The 17,991-nt window shown below is 37.9% G+C and overlaps 2 protein-coding genes across 2 annotated transcripts; one reads left to right on the forward strand and one right to left on the reverse strand.

The window, feature by feature from the left end:
- The first annotated feature begins 380 nt into the window (after positions 1–380).
- LOC113661602 (cartilage associated protein) lies at positions 381–5,079 on the forward strand. The gene is made up of 7 exons (XM_027175957.2): positions 381–1,034; positions 1,623–1,772; positions 2,086–2,257; positions 2,656–2,784; positions 2,972–3,117; positions 3,276–3,359; positions 4,776–5,079. The coding sequence occupies exons 1-7, from the start codon at positions 579–581 to the stop codon at positions 4,824–4,826; spliced, it is 1,188 nt and encodes a 395-aa protein (XP_027031758.1). The 5' UTR covers positions 381–578; the 3' UTR covers positions 4,827–5,079.
- A 142-nt stretch (positions 5,080–5,221) lies between these two features.
- On the reverse strand, positions 5,222–13,498 carry susd5 (sushi domain containing 5). Its single transcript, XM_027175958.2, has 4 exons — positions 13,330–13,498; positions 10,524–10,633; positions 10,187–10,375; positions 5,222–9,777 (listed from the first exon to the last, which is right to left on the reverse strand). The coding sequence occupies exons 1-4, from the start codon at positions 13,416–13,418 to the stop codon at positions 8,222–8,224; spliced, it is 1,944 nt and encodes a 647-aa protein (XP_027031759.2). The 5' UTR covers positions 13,419–13,498; the 3' UTR covers positions 5,222–8,221.
- Between the last annotated feature and the right edge of the window lie 4,493 nt (positions 13,499–17,991).

Genomic DNA, 17,991 nt, shown 5'->3' on the forward strand with positions numbered 1-17,991 from the left:
AATAAATAAATAAATATAAAAAAGCAATAATCAGAAATGTGTATTTTTACCATATTTTACCATACATAGATTTGTGGGATTTCTTTTTTGTCATTTTACACCATTGTCGAGGTCCATTAATAGTTCCACAGTGACCAATAGCGCTAATTATAATAATCCTGCACCGCATTGTCTAATTTAAAAGACCACAATGATATCCCCCCAATAGATGCATCACTCTATGTGTCTACACATATTGGGGTTCTTCTAACGTCTTCCTCAATTCCTGTTGGGGTTTGATTTATACACACTGTGATTGGGAGAAACTCTGCATTTATAATTGTTCATATGGGTCCACCCAATAGGAAAATCCTCAAAAAAAGGGAATTTGGGAATTTCCCCCCAAAAAACTAAAACATTTGATGTAAATAGAGCTTTATTTATAGGACATAAGTTAGGTCTACAAGCCAAATGCTGATGATGAAAAATCACAGCTCGGTACGACTTTACCCAATTTGGCAACCCATGCTGTGGTCCTCGGCTATCCTCAACTTGTTCAAACTCACATACGCACCGAAATCGCCCACATCAGACCCAAAATGGCTTCCTTGCAATTCTGCGTAACTTTCGCTCTGGCTTTTGGTTTATTCTCGATGGTTCTTGCTCAGTATGAGAAGTACAGCTTCCGCAGCTTTCCGCGTCACGAGCTCATGCCCCTGGAAGCGGCGTACAGACATGCGCTGGACCAGTACACCACGGAGAAATGGCCGGAGACTGTGGAGTATCTGGAAGTGAGCCTGCGCTTGTACCGACTCCTCCGCGACAGCGAGGCCTTTTGCAACCTGAACTGCAGCTCAGCGCGTCTTGACTCAGAGGAGCGCTTCTCAGACTTCCCCGAGCTGTGCGCTTTCGGGAACGTGATGAAGCGCGCTCAGTGTCTCAAGCGTTGCAAACACGGCCTCCCAGCCTTCAGACAGACTCTTCCCAGCAGAGAAACCCTGGACGAGTTTGAGAGACGAGATCCTTATCGATACCTGCAGTTTGCTTACTTTAAGGTGAGTCTATATATATATATAAGCAGTGTACGATACACCAAATAAGTCCCCAAAGACGCACAGCCTCCATAATAAAGCACTAGACGTCAGATGGAAAGTCTTTAAAAGAAATTAAATGGTTATCCTTATGGAAACTGTAATAGGTATACAAGAGTCTACTTGTTCTTGATCAAGTAAAGATCCAGGATACAGTCACTGTGTAACTGAACAGAAGTTCTATCTTTATTATTAACAAAACACAATAATTCAAACATGAAGCACATTAAGCATGCATGTGCCATTTTGTCTGTTTACTGAAGCCACAAGAGTTTTTTTTTTTATGCCATGAATATTATAGACAAAGAACCCAAAGAGTTTTGATTTTTTTACTCTGAAAACTGGGATGGCAGGGAACGGTATTGTGTTTTTGCTATTCACTGAAGATGTTTTCCAGTCATTTGTCATGTTTCAGTATTTTTTGATCATATAAACATTACTAGCCTTTAAAGCACTAAATGTAAGACAAAACTAGTGGGGCTATTTGTACTGTTCGTTTTGATCTGAAAAAGACTGGAATTCTAATCAATGAGTTGGTTACATGTGTTTCAGAGTAATAACCTGGCAAAGGCTGTGTCTGCTGCACACACTTTCCTAGTGAAACATCCTGATGATGAGATGATGCAGAGAAATATGAACTACTACAAGAGTTTACCTGGAGCTGAAGAGCACCTTAAAGACCTGGAGACCAAGTCATATGAGGTAAGACCCCAATCCACCCTAACACACTTCTCATTGACACAGTTTAAACAGATGATTGGTGTTTTGTGAGGAGTTACTCTTGTATCTATTAAAGCAATACAATAAACATTTACACAGTTTCTTACACATGAAATGTCTTGCCATGTCATGTATTTAAATATTGATGTATTAAATATGAGATACCCAGCTTGGAAACAATCAGTGCAATAGTACAAGCTTCCTGAGTGAAATTCCTCTGTCAGTTTTTAATGATTGAGTCACCAAATGTCAGATTGTTGTCTTTTATCTATTGTGTTCTTTTGTACTGTTGTAGATGCTGTTTATTCGAGCAGTGCGGGCTTATAATGGTGATAATTATCGAACATCTGTGACTGATATGGAGCTGGCACTACAGGACTTCTTCAAGGCTTATGATGAATGTATTGCTGCGTCAGAGAGTTCCAGGGAAATCAAAGACTTTAAAGATTTTTACCCCTCAATTGCAGGTCTGTTCTACGTACAGTCGTATTAAAGGAAAAAACACCTTAAATTGTCTTAAGGTGCTGGGCCGCCACTAGCCACCAGTTTCAGTCTGGCTTTTCATAGACCAAAAGTTTCTAGATTTTAGTATGTTATAGTATTATTGAGTAGTACAGGAGTGATGAACACCATTCTTCCATAAGCTTCCCTTAGTTGATGTTGGAGAGTGCTATCTAACACATCAGTCCAAAATCTCCATATGTGTTCAGTTTGGATGAGTGCTCTCGATATATCTTTCCTTAAATTTGTGACCTTTCTGCATTCATCTGTATAGTATGTTTTAGTAGTAGTATACCTTGTACTATAAACCTACCTGATTAACAACAGTGTCATGTTTTTCTCATCCCTCTTGTACTCTCTTTAGATCACTATATTGAGGTTCTTGAACGGAAGGTTCCCTGCGAAAGCAATCTGACTCCAGTTGTTGGTGGATATGTTGTAGAGAAGTTTGTGGCAACCATGTATCACTACCTTCAGTTTGCCTATTATAAATGTAAGGAAACTGGAATTTAGCCTGTACACATAACATTCAAAGAGAAATGAGATACTAAAGCAGTTTGTCTCATTTCTGTTTAATAATTAAATTGTGTGTGTGTGTTTGTGTGTGTGTGTGTGTGTGTGTGTGTGTGTGTGTGTGTGTGTGTGTGTGTGTGTGTGTGTGTGTGTGATTTTGGTCACAGTGAATGACTTGAAGAATGCTGTTCCATGTGTTGCAAGCTACATGCTTTTTGACCCTGATGACGAGGTGATGAAGAATAATGTGGATTATTATAAGTATCACAAAGAGAAGCTAGGTCTTGCTGATGAGGACTTCCTACCCAGACCAGTCAGTGTTTCCTGTCATTATAAATACACTTGTCCCATACAAACATACCATTTTACCATTTTAATGATCATGCATAAGATCATGCATAGATCATGTTTTTGCATGACATTTACAGGAATAATGCTTTGTCTCATCGATTTCTCTGTTACTGTTCATAGGAGGCAATCCGATACCTCAATCAGACAACACTACAGCTGCAGATGTTAAAATTTGCCAGAGAAAAGCTGCGGCAGGATGACGAGGTAAAAAAAAGCAGAATTAGTGTTATGTTAACACTTCGTAAAACACAAAAAAAGATTTGTTCTGATATTCTGTGAATTCACAATACAATGAACAAATAATTCATAAATAACCTTAAACATTCATACCAATTTATATTTTCAATTTATGTTATACATATTTAATTATTATATTTATTTTTTATATTGGTCAGTTTCTAAAAATAGCAGCTCTGGCACTAGTGTTCACTAGGGTTGCAAGATGTATTTTAGTGTGACTTGTATAGTGGATGCTCATATAAGTTGTTTTAATGTGTGTTATTGTTGGTGTGTTGCTGATTTCAGTGTCAGACATGAAGCTGTTGTTCTGTTTTCTAACACGAGAAAGTCGTCAGGACTGATGGCTTTGCAGTGTCATTGTAACATGACAAGCTGTATTATTTATATTATATAAATCTCTTGGAAGGGGGCTTAGTGGTTAGCACGTTTGCCTCACGCCTCCAGGGTTGGGGGTTTGATTTCCACCTCCGCCTTGTGTGTGTGGAGTTTGCATGTTCTCCCCTTGCCTCGGGGGTTTCCTCCGGGTACTCCGGTTTCCTCCCCCGGTCCAAAGACATGCATGGTAGGTTGATTGGCATCTCTGGAAAATTGCCTGTAGTGTGTGTGTGAGTGAATGAGTGTGTGTGTGTGCCCTGCGATGGGTTGGCACCCCGTCCACGGTGTATCCTGCCTTGATGCCCGATGACGCCTGAGATAGGCACAGGCTCCCCGTGACCCGAGAAGTACGGATAAGCGGTAGAAAATGAATGAATGAATGAATGAATGAATGAAATCTCTTGGAATATGGGATATGCTGTTTAAGGAAAATAATCAACTTATAATTACTGCTGCCTCTGTTATAGGAAACTGCATCAGGCTGTGTCACACAACCAAATCAGTATTTTCCAGTATTACAACAGGCTAATCTTTTCTTGTACATAATAAGATAAAGATTATAACACATTTTACACAATAATCAAATGCATATGCAAACATATCAGTTAACAACTGACATGCCTGAAAGATTTTTACCATTCTTAAAGCATTGCTGTTTATAGCAGTCTGCTGTAGTACATTATTAATTTAATCTGCAATATTCCATGTTAAGAATAAACATTTTTATTAAATTATAACACTAGATTTCTGCTCTACTTACACATATACCAAATGTACTGAAGCTGAAGTTCCTTGCGCTCCTGTACAGTTTGAGTAGAAGGGTTAAGGCTATTAAATAACTCCATTGGTGTGTACCATAACACATTTAGCCATTAGGGTACGCTATAACCTTGAAGCATGTTGTGAGAAGACACGCACACTTGTTGGCCCTGCCTTCTATTGATTTGCCCTGAAATTACCACAATGAAAGTCTACTTTGTTTAAAGTGCTCTTTCTCTTTCTCAGGGAGAAGTCGTGGAGTTTCTAGACGAGTATCTTGATGCTGAAGAGGAATAGTATTAAATGAATATTTTATGCACTGAAAAAAAGTCAGGATAGGAATAGAAGTGTTTTGTGAACAATGATCTTTTTCCAGCTTATGTTTGTATTTATTTCAGGCAGTGGGGTTCTTTTGTATTCTATAGGTACCAAACAAATGGTCGGTATTTGATAAATGTTTGTTCCATGATGTCTTAAAGTACAATCAATGTAATTCAGGATGAATCAAAATTCTATTTGCTGTTATTTTAAAATAAACGTAAAAATCTTTCCTGTTTGTTGCTGTCCATTTTTGAAAGCGTACACATTTTAGTATAATTCATATCACAAAATTACCTCTGGATTGAGGTATTGCCTTAAGTTTAGAATATTAAGAGCATCTGGAACTGTCATAAAGTTAAAAAATGTACTTATGCTTTAAATATCGTTTTGCTCAAATTGTGTTATACAAATTTATTTATTTATTTATCTTGTAACAATGTACATATTATAGAAACGTTAAAATCAGCAGATGTCTGTTAAGGTCCAATTTGGAAAATGGCAATTGCAAAATTGGAAGTACACACTAAGGCACAAAATTCCTGGACTCAAGAATGAAAGTGCAGATCCTAAAATAACCTGACTAAATTTAACAGGAAAAGACTAAACACTAAAGCTTATGTTCAAACGTTTAAATTTTAGATGTGAATGTGTACTTAGACACGCACCCACACACATAAACCCTAAATTCTGCCTGAAATGCTGACCTGTCTTTCTCTCTCTCTCTCTCTCTCTCTCTCTCTCTCTCTCTCTCTCTCTCTCGTTCTCTCTCTCTCTCTTGCTCGCTCTCTCTGTGAATGTTTCTTACATTGGTGTGATAAACTGCACAGATGCTCCATGTTCAAACACTTTAAAATGAGCCTTTGTTCCTCCTGTTACTGTGTGTGTGTATTTGAATTTAATCATGGTTTTTTCTTCAGTAACTTTTTGAATGCTCTAAATAGTTACCAGCAGGTATACAGTTACCATGGACACAGACAAATTCACATATATACACTCATATATTTCAAATAGGAACAAAAGTAAATTAATCAAGTGGATTTTATTTGTAATTGTTCTGTTAGTTTATCACACAAGTGTGCAGCAGTCATATGCCACAATAAAGCTTAGAGCTTCTGTTTGAAGACATATTAAACATTGGTCAAATAGGTAATATCCAGATACATCACAAAAGCCTTAAAATAAATGCTATTGATCAAATCGTATAACAGGGAATATCAATTTGTAGGAAATAAAAATAGCAGGGACACAGACGATAAATTAATTTTAACCTAAACGATTATACAGTAATATCTGTGACTGGAGAATATAACATGCTCATGTACACAATTTAAGAAGCGTCACCTTCACCAGTATTACTAGTAACAGGCTGGGAGTCACAGACAAGTGTTAGCTACTCAGTCTACAGGTACTTAGTGTACAAATGAAGCTGTTGTGCAAATGAAGAGAGACTGACACTAGCTTGAAACAAGTACATACCACTGAAAGATATTCACAGGCAAGTTGATATCAGCTCTGAAATATCACATTTGTTAAACTACAATACTGCATGAATACATAAAAAGCTTCATGTCATATTGGTATTTGGCAGAAAATTGTTTTGGTACTGGAGATGTATTTTTCAGGACATGTACATGTTTCTGATTGTTTTACAACGAATCACAATGAGAATAAAAATATGTGAACAATTATGTGTTTTCAAATCATAAAGTTTAGTGTAAACTAAATATAAAGATTATAACACTCCCTGGCATTCGACTTCTTATAAATATATATGTATAAATATAGTGTGAATAATTGAATACTTTGTGGTGTAGAAATATTACAATTATTTCTTTAATTATTCTGACTTTTCCTTAGAGAAACTTGAACATTAACATTTAAATGTCAATGCAATTCATAACATTTAATTTAATTGACAGTTATCTGGCCAATAAACTGACCTTTAAATGTCTTTATCAATTATTTCATTTTCAATTTCATCTAAATAAAATACAGTTTAACACTGTGCTATTTACTTTAGCTCCATGGGACAGATTCTTTATAATGATAGTTTAAGCTTTAATACCCCAGAGTATGTTACTACCACCATAATGTGACTATCTATGGAAATTTATGGGCGACTGCTTTTACTTAGTAAAAAAATAACAAGAATTTTAAAGATGGCTATCAGACCACTTGAAACAACACAACTGATGATACCTATCTATCTACCATGCCCACTTCACTCTGGTTAATTATAAAATATGGAAAAAGCTCTACAATACATTTATACTCTGGTTAACTACAAAGAATTGATGAAGAAGTCAGTCTGTGTCAAAGTGCTAGACAACAACAATAAAACACTAAGGCATTTGTTACACTCAAAAGGTTTAAATTAGTCTCCACCACGTTCGCGCCACCCACAAAAATACCTCATCTACCCTTCAAGCTAAATATATAACTGTCACAGGGTCTCCACAGTATAGAAGACCCAGCACTGATTGCTCTACAGTTGATTGGTCCTCTCTTGCTCTGCTTCGGTTATAGCTTCACACTTTCAATATCACCTTCTATGATTCATTTTTTATGATATCATTAAGGTAAGGATATTTACTTCCAAGTATATTGCAGATGTAAGGAGCATTTCTGAACCAATTCCCTTGTTTATTTGAGATCCTGGCTACTTATTGTATGTCCTTGTGATGCCTTTTCCTGCTCCTGCCCTTTCTGCCAATGCTGATTCTTATAAACAATGTTTTTCAGACAAAACCTGCCTTTGTTGACTTTGGCAAATTATAATCACAATTTTAAAAGACTTCCTAAAGAATTATAATTCTTCTATTTTATATAATTTATCTCTTGCTCACATGTATGTGACTGATATTTGTTTCTTCACTGATGGGTCTCAGTGAAGTTTCACTGTCTCTGTTTGTTGAAACACCAATTTTCAGCATTTATATTACAGTGTACAAACACTTTACTGGTCACATTATATTGAATCTGCTATGGCTGAAACAAAGTTCTTTGAAAAACGTTATTATCCTGTAAAATTTAAATACCAATAAGCATCTAGCGTCTCAAACGCAAACATCAATAGCCTTTCAAATGCAGTCCACACAATGAAAGGAAATCCAAAAGAAATAATTAGGCATTATATATAAGCAGGTATGACACAAGAAATAACATGTACACTGCACTGCAAAAATGAAAAAATAAAATGTTTTAACAAAGCACTAAAACACTTCTCTCACTGCCCAGTATGATAATTCTACTTTAAGGGACATGAGGAAATACTCACCCCCCACGTTGTGTGTATATTAGTATGTATATAGGTGCATGTACTTTATAATGTTCAAACATAGGTGCCGTTTGTGTAAGCCTTTTGTGTCAGGTTACACAGTCTGCTGGAGTTCGATGCATTGTGTTTGTCTGTTAGTTCCATTCAGCTGATAATGAGAGGTCTTCTGTTGCCTTCTTTTGTAACACCACACACCTAAGGTCACACCCACAATTGCTGCTACAATGCCAACAATGATAGCAGCAATAGTTGGCCCATGACCAGCTAAGTGGCAAGGGTGCACAGTGCAAGATCCATCGTCTTCTGTCTGATCCAGGCTACGATCCACATCACCTTCCATCACACTCTGATTCTCATGGGTTTCTACAACTACATCATCATCAACAGTGGGAGTCTGATTATCGAAATGGCCAATGTCTTTGGTTTTCCAATAGACGTTCACTGTGGGTGTGACCACATTGCTAATAACATGGACTGGTGAGGCAGGCGTGGTTTCTACTGGTGCCATGCCTGAAGGTGTGGCAGTGCGTTCAAAACCCAGCCCCTGTTGGCTGGTGCTGACATTCTCAGGAGCGGTGCTGGGTGTGTTTTTCAGAGTTGTTTCATCTAGGCCACCTGAGATCTGAGTGTGGCTGATTAAAGGAGTGGGGCTCAATTCAACATCATTTTCTCTTTCAAATATTCCATGGAATTCATCTTTAGATATATCATCTGCTTTCTCATGTTCTATCTCCACTGGACTCTTGGCTTCTCTTTCCACCTCCTCCACTACTGGTGTCTCTGTAACGGCATATGTTTCTTCAGAAAGAACAGACACTACATCAGAAACATCTGTTTGAGGCATGTCAGTCACACTGTGAAACTCTTCCTCTTGGTTGTAAAATACTTCCCTAAAACTCTTTTCTCCAAGGCTTTCAGTTACATTCTTAACCCCCACATCTTGATGATCAGTCACTTTACTAAACTCTTGCTCTTCAGGCATTTCAAACACACCTTCAGTTGGTTCCTCTTTGTGTCTGTGCTCACCACCTCCCAGATTTGCCTCTTTTGGGATGTTGGTCACACTTTTAAAATCCTCCACATTTAAACTGTCTGTCACACTCTCTATGTCCACTCCCTGCCCTAGTACTGTCTCCCCTGTAGACTCTCCACCTGCTCCCTCCTCCTGGTGAACAGGATATCCATCAAGCCATGACTCCACAGTACCCCCTACACTGTGACTGGCAGGTTTGTCTGTTGGAGGCTGGCTGATAAACCCACCCTCAGCATCCTCTGTCTCAGGCTCTGACTGGTCTTCACCAGGCTTAACTAATATGTAACTCTCATCTGAGGTGGAGTCTTTAATAGGTGTACCTGTGGTGATAAGAGGATGCTCTTCTTCCTGGAAAGCCTCTGAGGGGAACCAGAACATGTGTTTTTGGCTTAGCTGAGATACTGGAGGCTCTGTTACAGACACTGCAGTGTTTTTCTCCATCTTGTCTATTGCTTTCACTTGCAAGACTGGTTCTAAATGGTCTGGTTCAGGAGTAGACTCTTCCTCTTCTCCATGATCTGTAGGTCTAGGCATCGTACTCAGGCGATGCACCTCATCATAGAGATGATGGCCATCTGAGAGCTTGTCTTCATAGTCAATGATGGCCTCAGCTTTATCTGTAATAAATCATATACACAGATGTTAACAACTGACTATAAAACTCACGACTCTTATTTATCTCAATTAATGTTAGTTTTAGCAAAACATTAATGTTCTTAGGAATTTTTACTTTTAGTAAAATAAGTATAGTAATGAGTAATTGGTAGGGATTTCCTGGGCCTTTAGTCTTAGCTGTTGATGTGGCTGCAGGCTTTTATTACAGCAAAATTAGAGGCACAATTGATAGCTGATTGGAAACCAAGCTGGAATGATTAAGCAAGTAAAACTGGGTGTATACTTTTGGGAAAAAAAATAAAAAGTCTAATAGTTGTGGTCAATGGCATTTAAAACTGCTGTACCAACCTGGTAAAACATATCATTATTAAATATCAGTTTGTTAAATCTCGATACTGTTCACACTCTTACCTTTCACACAGAGTTGCACCAAACCATACCACTCTCCACAGCTGTCACACAACAGGCTGAATGCTGTCTCACCATTGGGCAGAATGTATCCTGGGTTGCAGGCATACAGAAGCTCATCACCCAACTCCAGGCCTGTCTGTCCCTGCAGGTGTGTATTGGGAAATGAGGGTGGACCTCCACAGGGAGCCCCTGGTGCATGTAGGTCAAGAAAATAGATTTTAAAATAGACTTCTGTTTTAAACATTGAACATTTCAACTACAAATTGTTTACAATAAATTACTTTGAAAATATTAAATCAAAAGGCCCCTCTGCATTTCACAAAAAAATTGAACTGACCAGTGTCTTTTACACAGAACACAGCCAGTCTTTCATATGTCTCAGTCACATTTTCCACCTGCATGTCCACTGCTCGTAAGCTTCCAGAGATACTCCTGCACACTGTTGTCCTGCAGGCAGACCATTAAAAAACATAATTACTACTCACTGGTGGAACTGAATCAGAATGCCCCATTCAATGTCACGTCACCTTTACATGAATGCAGTTTGAATTTTACATTTTTCTCATGCTTATTCTATACACGGTTATAAGGAGCCTGCAACCCATCCCAGGGGACTCGGGGATCAAGGAATGGAACAACCTTCGCAGGCCATGATCACTCACACACTACAGACAATTTGGAGATGCCAATAAGCCAGTGTTGTAATGTAACAGAGTACAAATACTTCGTTACTGTAATAAGTAGAAATTTCACATATCTGTACTTTACTTCGCTATTTAAATTTATTTATTTACTTTCACTTTTACTTTTGATACTTAAGTACAGTAAATATCAGATACTTTAAGACTTTTACTTGAGTAATATTCTAAAAGGTAACTTTCACTTCTACTTTCACGTCTTTTTCTAGTACGATACCTGTATTTTTACTCAAGTATTGCTTTCTAGTACTTTATACAACACTGAAATAAGCCTACATGTCATTGGACTGTGAAGGAAACTGGGAGTACCTGGAGGTTACCAACAAAGCACAGGGAAAATATGTAAAAAATAATCATACACAAATAAAACACACACAAAGGGTTGAGGCAAGAATTGAGCCCCGTGGATATAGGTGTATGGATTAGCATGAATGCTTAGTAATGGTAGGTGTTACTATTATCAGTACTTCTTCCTAAGTTAGATTTTATTTAAAAAAAAATTTTTTTAATTTTTAAATGTTTTATTACTTTTGTTCACTTTTATGTAGTTTTAAGTTATATGCTTTTCTGTCAGATGTTCTTTAAACATAATAAAAATAGTGACAGTTCTATCTGTGCCAAACCTGATCCATGCTCTTTAAGTCTGTGAATTCTAAGATTCACTTCTCTCTCAGTCAGTGGATCATTTGAGTCAGTGAGTTAAGTGAGACTTGATCTGGTTTATTTAATCAGAGCTTTAGATTGCCATAGTTTCAGGGCATGCAAATAAAATTTTTTTTTTGCTAAACATGAACATACTAGAATGTTAGGTATAAAACACTATAGCAACAAGCTGCACATTTGAGCAAATGTAATAAATTGGTAATAAATTGACTTTGAACAAATTTTTTCTGAACATGAGGTGCTTCACTTCTTCACTGTTGGAAATTTCCTCAGTGTTTAAAGTTGACAAGAAATCGGTTCCTTATCCCACATTGTAACATTCACTTGTAGAATGTGAGTCAGAATCAGATTGTGTGTGTGTTTGTGTGTATGCGTGTTTGGTTGTGTGTGCATGTTTGGTTGTGGGTGTGCATGGCGATTTTACTTTGGGAAAACATTAGGACAGTGTAATGTTACCATGGTAATGTCCCACATCTGAGTTCACTACTGAAGACTAACATGGTATAATACAGACTAAAATTGATTACATAAATTAATTAAATTGTTTTACTCAAGAATTTACTAAAACAATGCTTAGTATAAAAGGTTCTGAACACTTGTTACACAGAACAATTGAGACCCTTTCTGACGTTCTTTAATGAGCTCAGGTGAATCATTACAGAGATGTTTTGACAACTTAACTTCTCTAGTAGGGAAAGTGACCAAGAAAGTCTCTCTGATGAACTCCAGAGGTCCTGTGTGAAAATGTAAGAACTTGCCAGAAGCACAACCATCTCTATCATGTCACTAATTGTGCTTTAATATTAAAGTGTCCAGTTAGAAGCCTCCTGGTGTTTGCCTAAACACACCTAAAGGGGTCTTAATCCAAGATTCTGTAGTTTGATTAAAAATAGATTTCTAAGAAAAAAGTAAACTTAGTAATCTACAAGCTGTTCTAAATGTAGTGTAGTGATGTTTTACAGTAGCAGTGAGCAACGTCAGTCAAAGCAACGCATACACAGAACTTTTCATTCTTGGCCAAGTTTCCATGAAACCATTGCAGCACAAAGATCATTGTATGATAGAGAAAAACAAACATTACATTATACACTTTCCCTGAAACTTAGAATGATTTTAATTTGTGACACTCAGCCCTAATAAAACTAACTATTTTCTGTTTCAGTGTGTATCTAAACTGTACGTCTCTCCTTCAAACTCTCAGTTCAGTTTCACCCATAATAGGATACATTTCCCCAGGGTGAGCTCATGACTTTTTTTTGTATTATGTATGTATATGCAAAGCTCCTTGCATACTTTATGGCCATAAAATTGTAGAGTGGCTGTATATCAATTTTAATAGTAAGACATTAAAAAATTTAAACAGCATAAATAATTTTGCAAATATTAAAGGTTGCAAATATATTTTAAGATTCAAATGTTTGACCTGTTTTTAAGGTTACACTTCAAAACAGAAAAGAAAGAACGTACATTAAATCTACAATGTGATAATTACTCTGGGATTTGAGCTTTCATGTTGAACAATAAACATAAACTGTGGAATTGCACAGACACCAAGCCCTGAGAAAGTGCTAATGTATTTTGTGACATTGCCGCAGGTCCAGCTCTCTCAGGGGCCTGAATACCTGCAGGTGCAAATGGAAAGTTTCTGCAAAACATATTGTGTCCCTTCTAAATGTGAACAAAACCATCCTTCCAGCAAATGTGGATTGTTATTCTCAAATGTAAGCAATCATACTGACAAATAGTTTCAATAAGTGTGAATGTGTTACTGTGGGCTCTTACCCAATGCTGGGACCAGTAAGCCAACCACGTGCACAGGCAGAGAATGAACACTCAACTACAGCATGACGAAGCTCCATTGCTGATGCCATCCGAGCACCGTGATGTCCACATACACTGGAAGCTGCCTCAAAGCCTATATCTGAACCATTTTTCAAGTCTAGCAGAAAAACACGACCTGAAAGATAGATAGATAGAGAGAGAGAGAGAGAGAGAGAGAGAGAGAGAGAGAGAGAGAGAGAGAGAGAGAGAGAGAGAATTAACAATAATACATAGACCAGAGGTACATGGTACTCAGAGGTTTTAAACAGTGCTAGTGTATTTAAGAAGATGAATTTCAGTAAAATTGCACAGGGTTTGTAGAAAACAGGCTCGGCATGGTGAAGATGAAACTTCCCTTTCACTTTAGATAGGATTTATATATGTCATAATGGTAGAGTAAGTTTAAATGAGAGTAGTTGCTTGTGTGTGTGTGTGTGTGTGTGTGTGTGTGTGTGTGTGTGTGTGTGTGTGTGTGTGTGTGTGTGTGTGTGTGTGTGTGTGTGTGTGTGTGTGTGTGTGTGTGTGTGTGTGTGTGTGTGTGCAAAACTGGGAGGGATAAGGTTTTATTTTTGGTGATAGGGTGTGCCACATGGACACTAAGTTAAAGAGTTTCTCAACAAAAGGTAAGTACAAGACTGAAGCTCATCTCCAAACAGGATGTATGACTCCAGGATGAAAAAATGAATTCACATATACACACAAACACCACAGTCAGCACCATTCCATAACCCCACCCGATCAACACACACACACACACACACACGCACGCACACGCGCGCACACACACACACACACACACACACACACACACACACACACACACACACACACACACACACACACACAGACATGCATGAAACTTTCATAAACCTACTTATAATTCACAGTTTCACACATAGGATTAAAATAACAGTAGTAGCCTGTCATTGTAGTGAGGTCACAGTGCACTCACTAACTGTCTCGACAAATTTACTCCAAAGTAGTACTTCAATTTGGTTTTCAAATATTGACATATGGTACATTTAACCAAAAGCAACCAAAGATGTCAAATCTGCTAGTGACAAGGTGACCTGAAATGGAAAGTACAATTAAAAATAATTGGCCAAATTGATGTAATGCAGAACTGCGAAAATGTAATTTATACTATAATATAATAAGACTCTCAGACACAAGAAAATGCCGATGATGACAAAGTTCCAATCATGTGGTTAATTCCAACCATCAGACCACTTGGCACTCCTCAGCTGACGCACCATAAATGATTTGTCATTAGTTTTTCTTTGCTGTTAAATGCCACAACGATTCAATGTCTGTTACAATGATGAGATCATATTAGGTGTTAAGAGTAAGTAAATGTTTCTGGACAGGATGACACGGTTGCTACTTTTTAATATCATAAAGTGCACTGTGAGTTCTTGCCCACTGTTTTGATGCCAACATAAGACCAGTAACACACTGCTTCTCAGTTCCAGTCTTGGAACCAATTTTAATAGTTCCCCCTGTTAAATGCTTACGACCTGCATGAGTTGAATCAGAAATTAGAATAGAATTGAATTGGCCACACCTCTACCTACCAGCATTCGATTTTCCAGGCTTTATTTCTGGCACATATCTCCCTCCTTGTGCTGTCCAAAATGTGGACAATCACTTCTCACCTGCTCCACTCCAGCTGTGTGGATCTATTTTACCAGATTAAATCAATGCAGTTTATACAATCTGGTGAGTATAAAAGAGGGAGACAAATGGAAAACAGCATTTTCCACTACATCTGGGCATGCTGTGTGGCCTCTCTAATGCACTTTAAAGCATTCATTAATGAGGCTCTCTGGGGCATAACTGGCAAGTTTGGTAGCCTACACACATCCCTACTGGGGCATATAATGTAAAAGTAGTACATAGACTTCCTGAAAACTACATGTGTAAAAGTCAAATCTCGTATGGATTTATGCTTTAGCAGTGATGTTGTGCAGATGAACAAAAGATGCTAATGTATTGCTAGCCTAAAGAATGTGTGGTTATAGTGATATATTTTATTCAAGGAAATTTGTACAAGAGTTTAGAGCAGAGGCTACCACTCTTACATCCCTTTTTGTAAGTGACACAGTGACATCTCTTTTGGAAAGAGAAAACAGCCTAAGCTTTTGGTTTCAAGTTCACCACAGCACCTCTGTTCAAGAATACTGAGCCTACAAAACCTATCATTGTAAATGTGGAGTACAAGTGGGAGCAGTCCTGTCTAAACAGCATGGAAAGCTAGCCAAAAAGGTTCCATATGCCTTTGTCTCAAAAACGTGGACTCAGGACATAATTGCAATGTGGGGGGATTGCTACCCATCAATCCAGCCCTGGAGACATGGCAAAGCTCCATGACTGGATGGAGAAAACACTGAACTCACAACAAGGCAGGTGGACCATATATTTCTCAAGATTCAATTTAAAACTCTTTGCTAAGGGTACACAAATGGATTTGTAGATGTTCTGTCCTGAATAATATTTAAAATAAAACATAAGAAAAGATTTATTGCACTTAAAGTCTTGAAATAAGTCTTGAACTTATTTCATTGGGACAATAGATTAACAGAAGAAGATGTGTGTGATCAGAATCTATTATGTCTGCAAACGGTTGGAATGTTCAACAATTCAGGGCTTCCTAACTCGGTTTGTCTAATGTACCTTTATTAATCTCTCAAAATAATTGTTATTGTGTGCTAGAAAAGACAAACATAGGTTTAGGTACTGCGTTAAATTGATTTATGGTCCTATCCTATAACTGTCCAAATTTATAGCAAATTCACATAAACCTCCAACAGTTGTTTAAGATTAATTAAGCTTAAATCAGAGGTGGTGCACCACGGATGATGCAGTGAAGAAAATAAGATTTTTTTTTTCAAATAAAGTCTTTCTAGAACCATTAATATAAGGCCAGCTCTTATACGTATATTTCTTCATATCTAAAAACAAACAAACAAACAAACAAACAAACAAATAAATAATTAAGTCTATTAGTTATTAATTTTATGTAAATAGTACTAACACATTATTGAGGCAATGAAGGATAAACAAACAAACAAACAAACAAACAAATAAATAAAGTATCATTATTGTATTAAAAGCATAATATATTTATTACCAGGTCAAAATATATACAATAGTATATTTTACAATTTAAGGTGGATGCGCTGTCTATCTATCTATCTATCTATCTATCTATCTATCTATCTATCTATCTATCTATCTATCTATCTATCTATCTATCTATCTATCTGTCTGTCTGTCTGTCTGTCTAAGTCCACAGTAATGTTTTTTCACGTACAAAAATGGAATAATTGTCTTTTGTGTAAATCATAACAACCCATAAAGGGTCGGTGCGTATTGATGTAGTGCGCAAAAGCAATGATCTCGAATGGACAAACTCACCATCTGCGCCGGCGTGGTCAACGCTCAACCAAGCCAAGCATGCAAGCAGAGACCAGAGTACGAGTTCTCGGATACACACTGGTCCCATAGTGCAGACTCACTAGTCCTTATAGTGGGGCAAACTAAAGTCCCTCGGAAAGGCGCGCTCGTTGCGCACTCCAAACGGCTAGGGTTTGCTGAGGAGGCGAGGAGAGGTAAGGCGCAGTCTCCGATGCGAAAAGGCGGTTTATCTGACCACAGGCGCATCACCGAGCTGCTGGAGGACTTGTGTGAAAACTCTCACAGTGCTGTCAGTAAATACGTCGTGAGTGAGAGCGCAGGAGAACAGAGGCGCTTCGCAGTAAGCGGAGGATGGGAGGGGGACTTGCTCACACCGTGGCCCATGCGCTTCAGTGGGAACCCGTCGCCCTATTGGCCATGTTTTGTCAGCCTGTGAGTTTGCTGTGGCATATTTAGGTGCTTTGCTTTGTCACCCAGGCACGCCTCTCTAAACTCTGCCCATGCCTGTTATACAGCTAAAAGTGGCAGGAGAAAATATGGCGCATCACCCCACAGTAGTTTGATGAAATCTATCTTTCTATCAAACTGCAGTTACAATCCCACCAATGCAAAGCCCACACCTAGAGACATCTAGCAGCCTGACGTTTGAATGTGATTTACTGGAGCTAAATATTGCAGAGCCTACACCTATCTCTAGCATTAACCTACATTTAGGCCTACACATAACCCAAAACAAGTAATGAAAAAAAAAAATCTCAAAACAATCCCCATAATTCTAGATATATGTGACAAATTTTGATCTTGTGGAGCTATTCAGAGAATTTTAACTGCAAAAAAGTCACCAAGCTAAATGGATATATTTAGGTTATGGTCAGTGTTAGGCGTAGGTATAATGTCATTTAGTTACAGTAATATACATCAAATACCCAACTAAAAAAGAATTAAAAGTGTGTGTGTGTGTGTGTGTGTGTGTGTGTGTGTGTGTGTGTGTGTGTGTGTGTGTGTGTGTGTGTGTGTGTGTGTGTGTGTGTCTACTAAGAGAGCAAGCAAGACAAAGAATGTGTTTTAGTGAGTAAGTGGCAGGAGAGAGGCCAACACAAGTAGGGTCTGTCTGAATAGCTTCACATAATATTTGCTTAAAGAGATGTGTGTGTGTGTGTGTGTGTGTGTGTGTGTGTGTGTGTGTGTGTGTGTGTGTGTGTGTGT

The sequence above is a fragment of the Tachysurus fulvidraco genome, chromosome 24, assembly GCF_022655615.1.
Source record: "Tachysurus fulvidraco isolate hzauxx_2018 chromosome 24, HZAU_PFXX_2.0, whole genome shotgun sequence".
In the NCBI taxonomy this organism is placed as follows: Eukaryota; Metazoa; Chordata; class Actinopteri; order Siluriformes; family Bagridae; genus Tachysurus; species Tachysurus fulvidraco.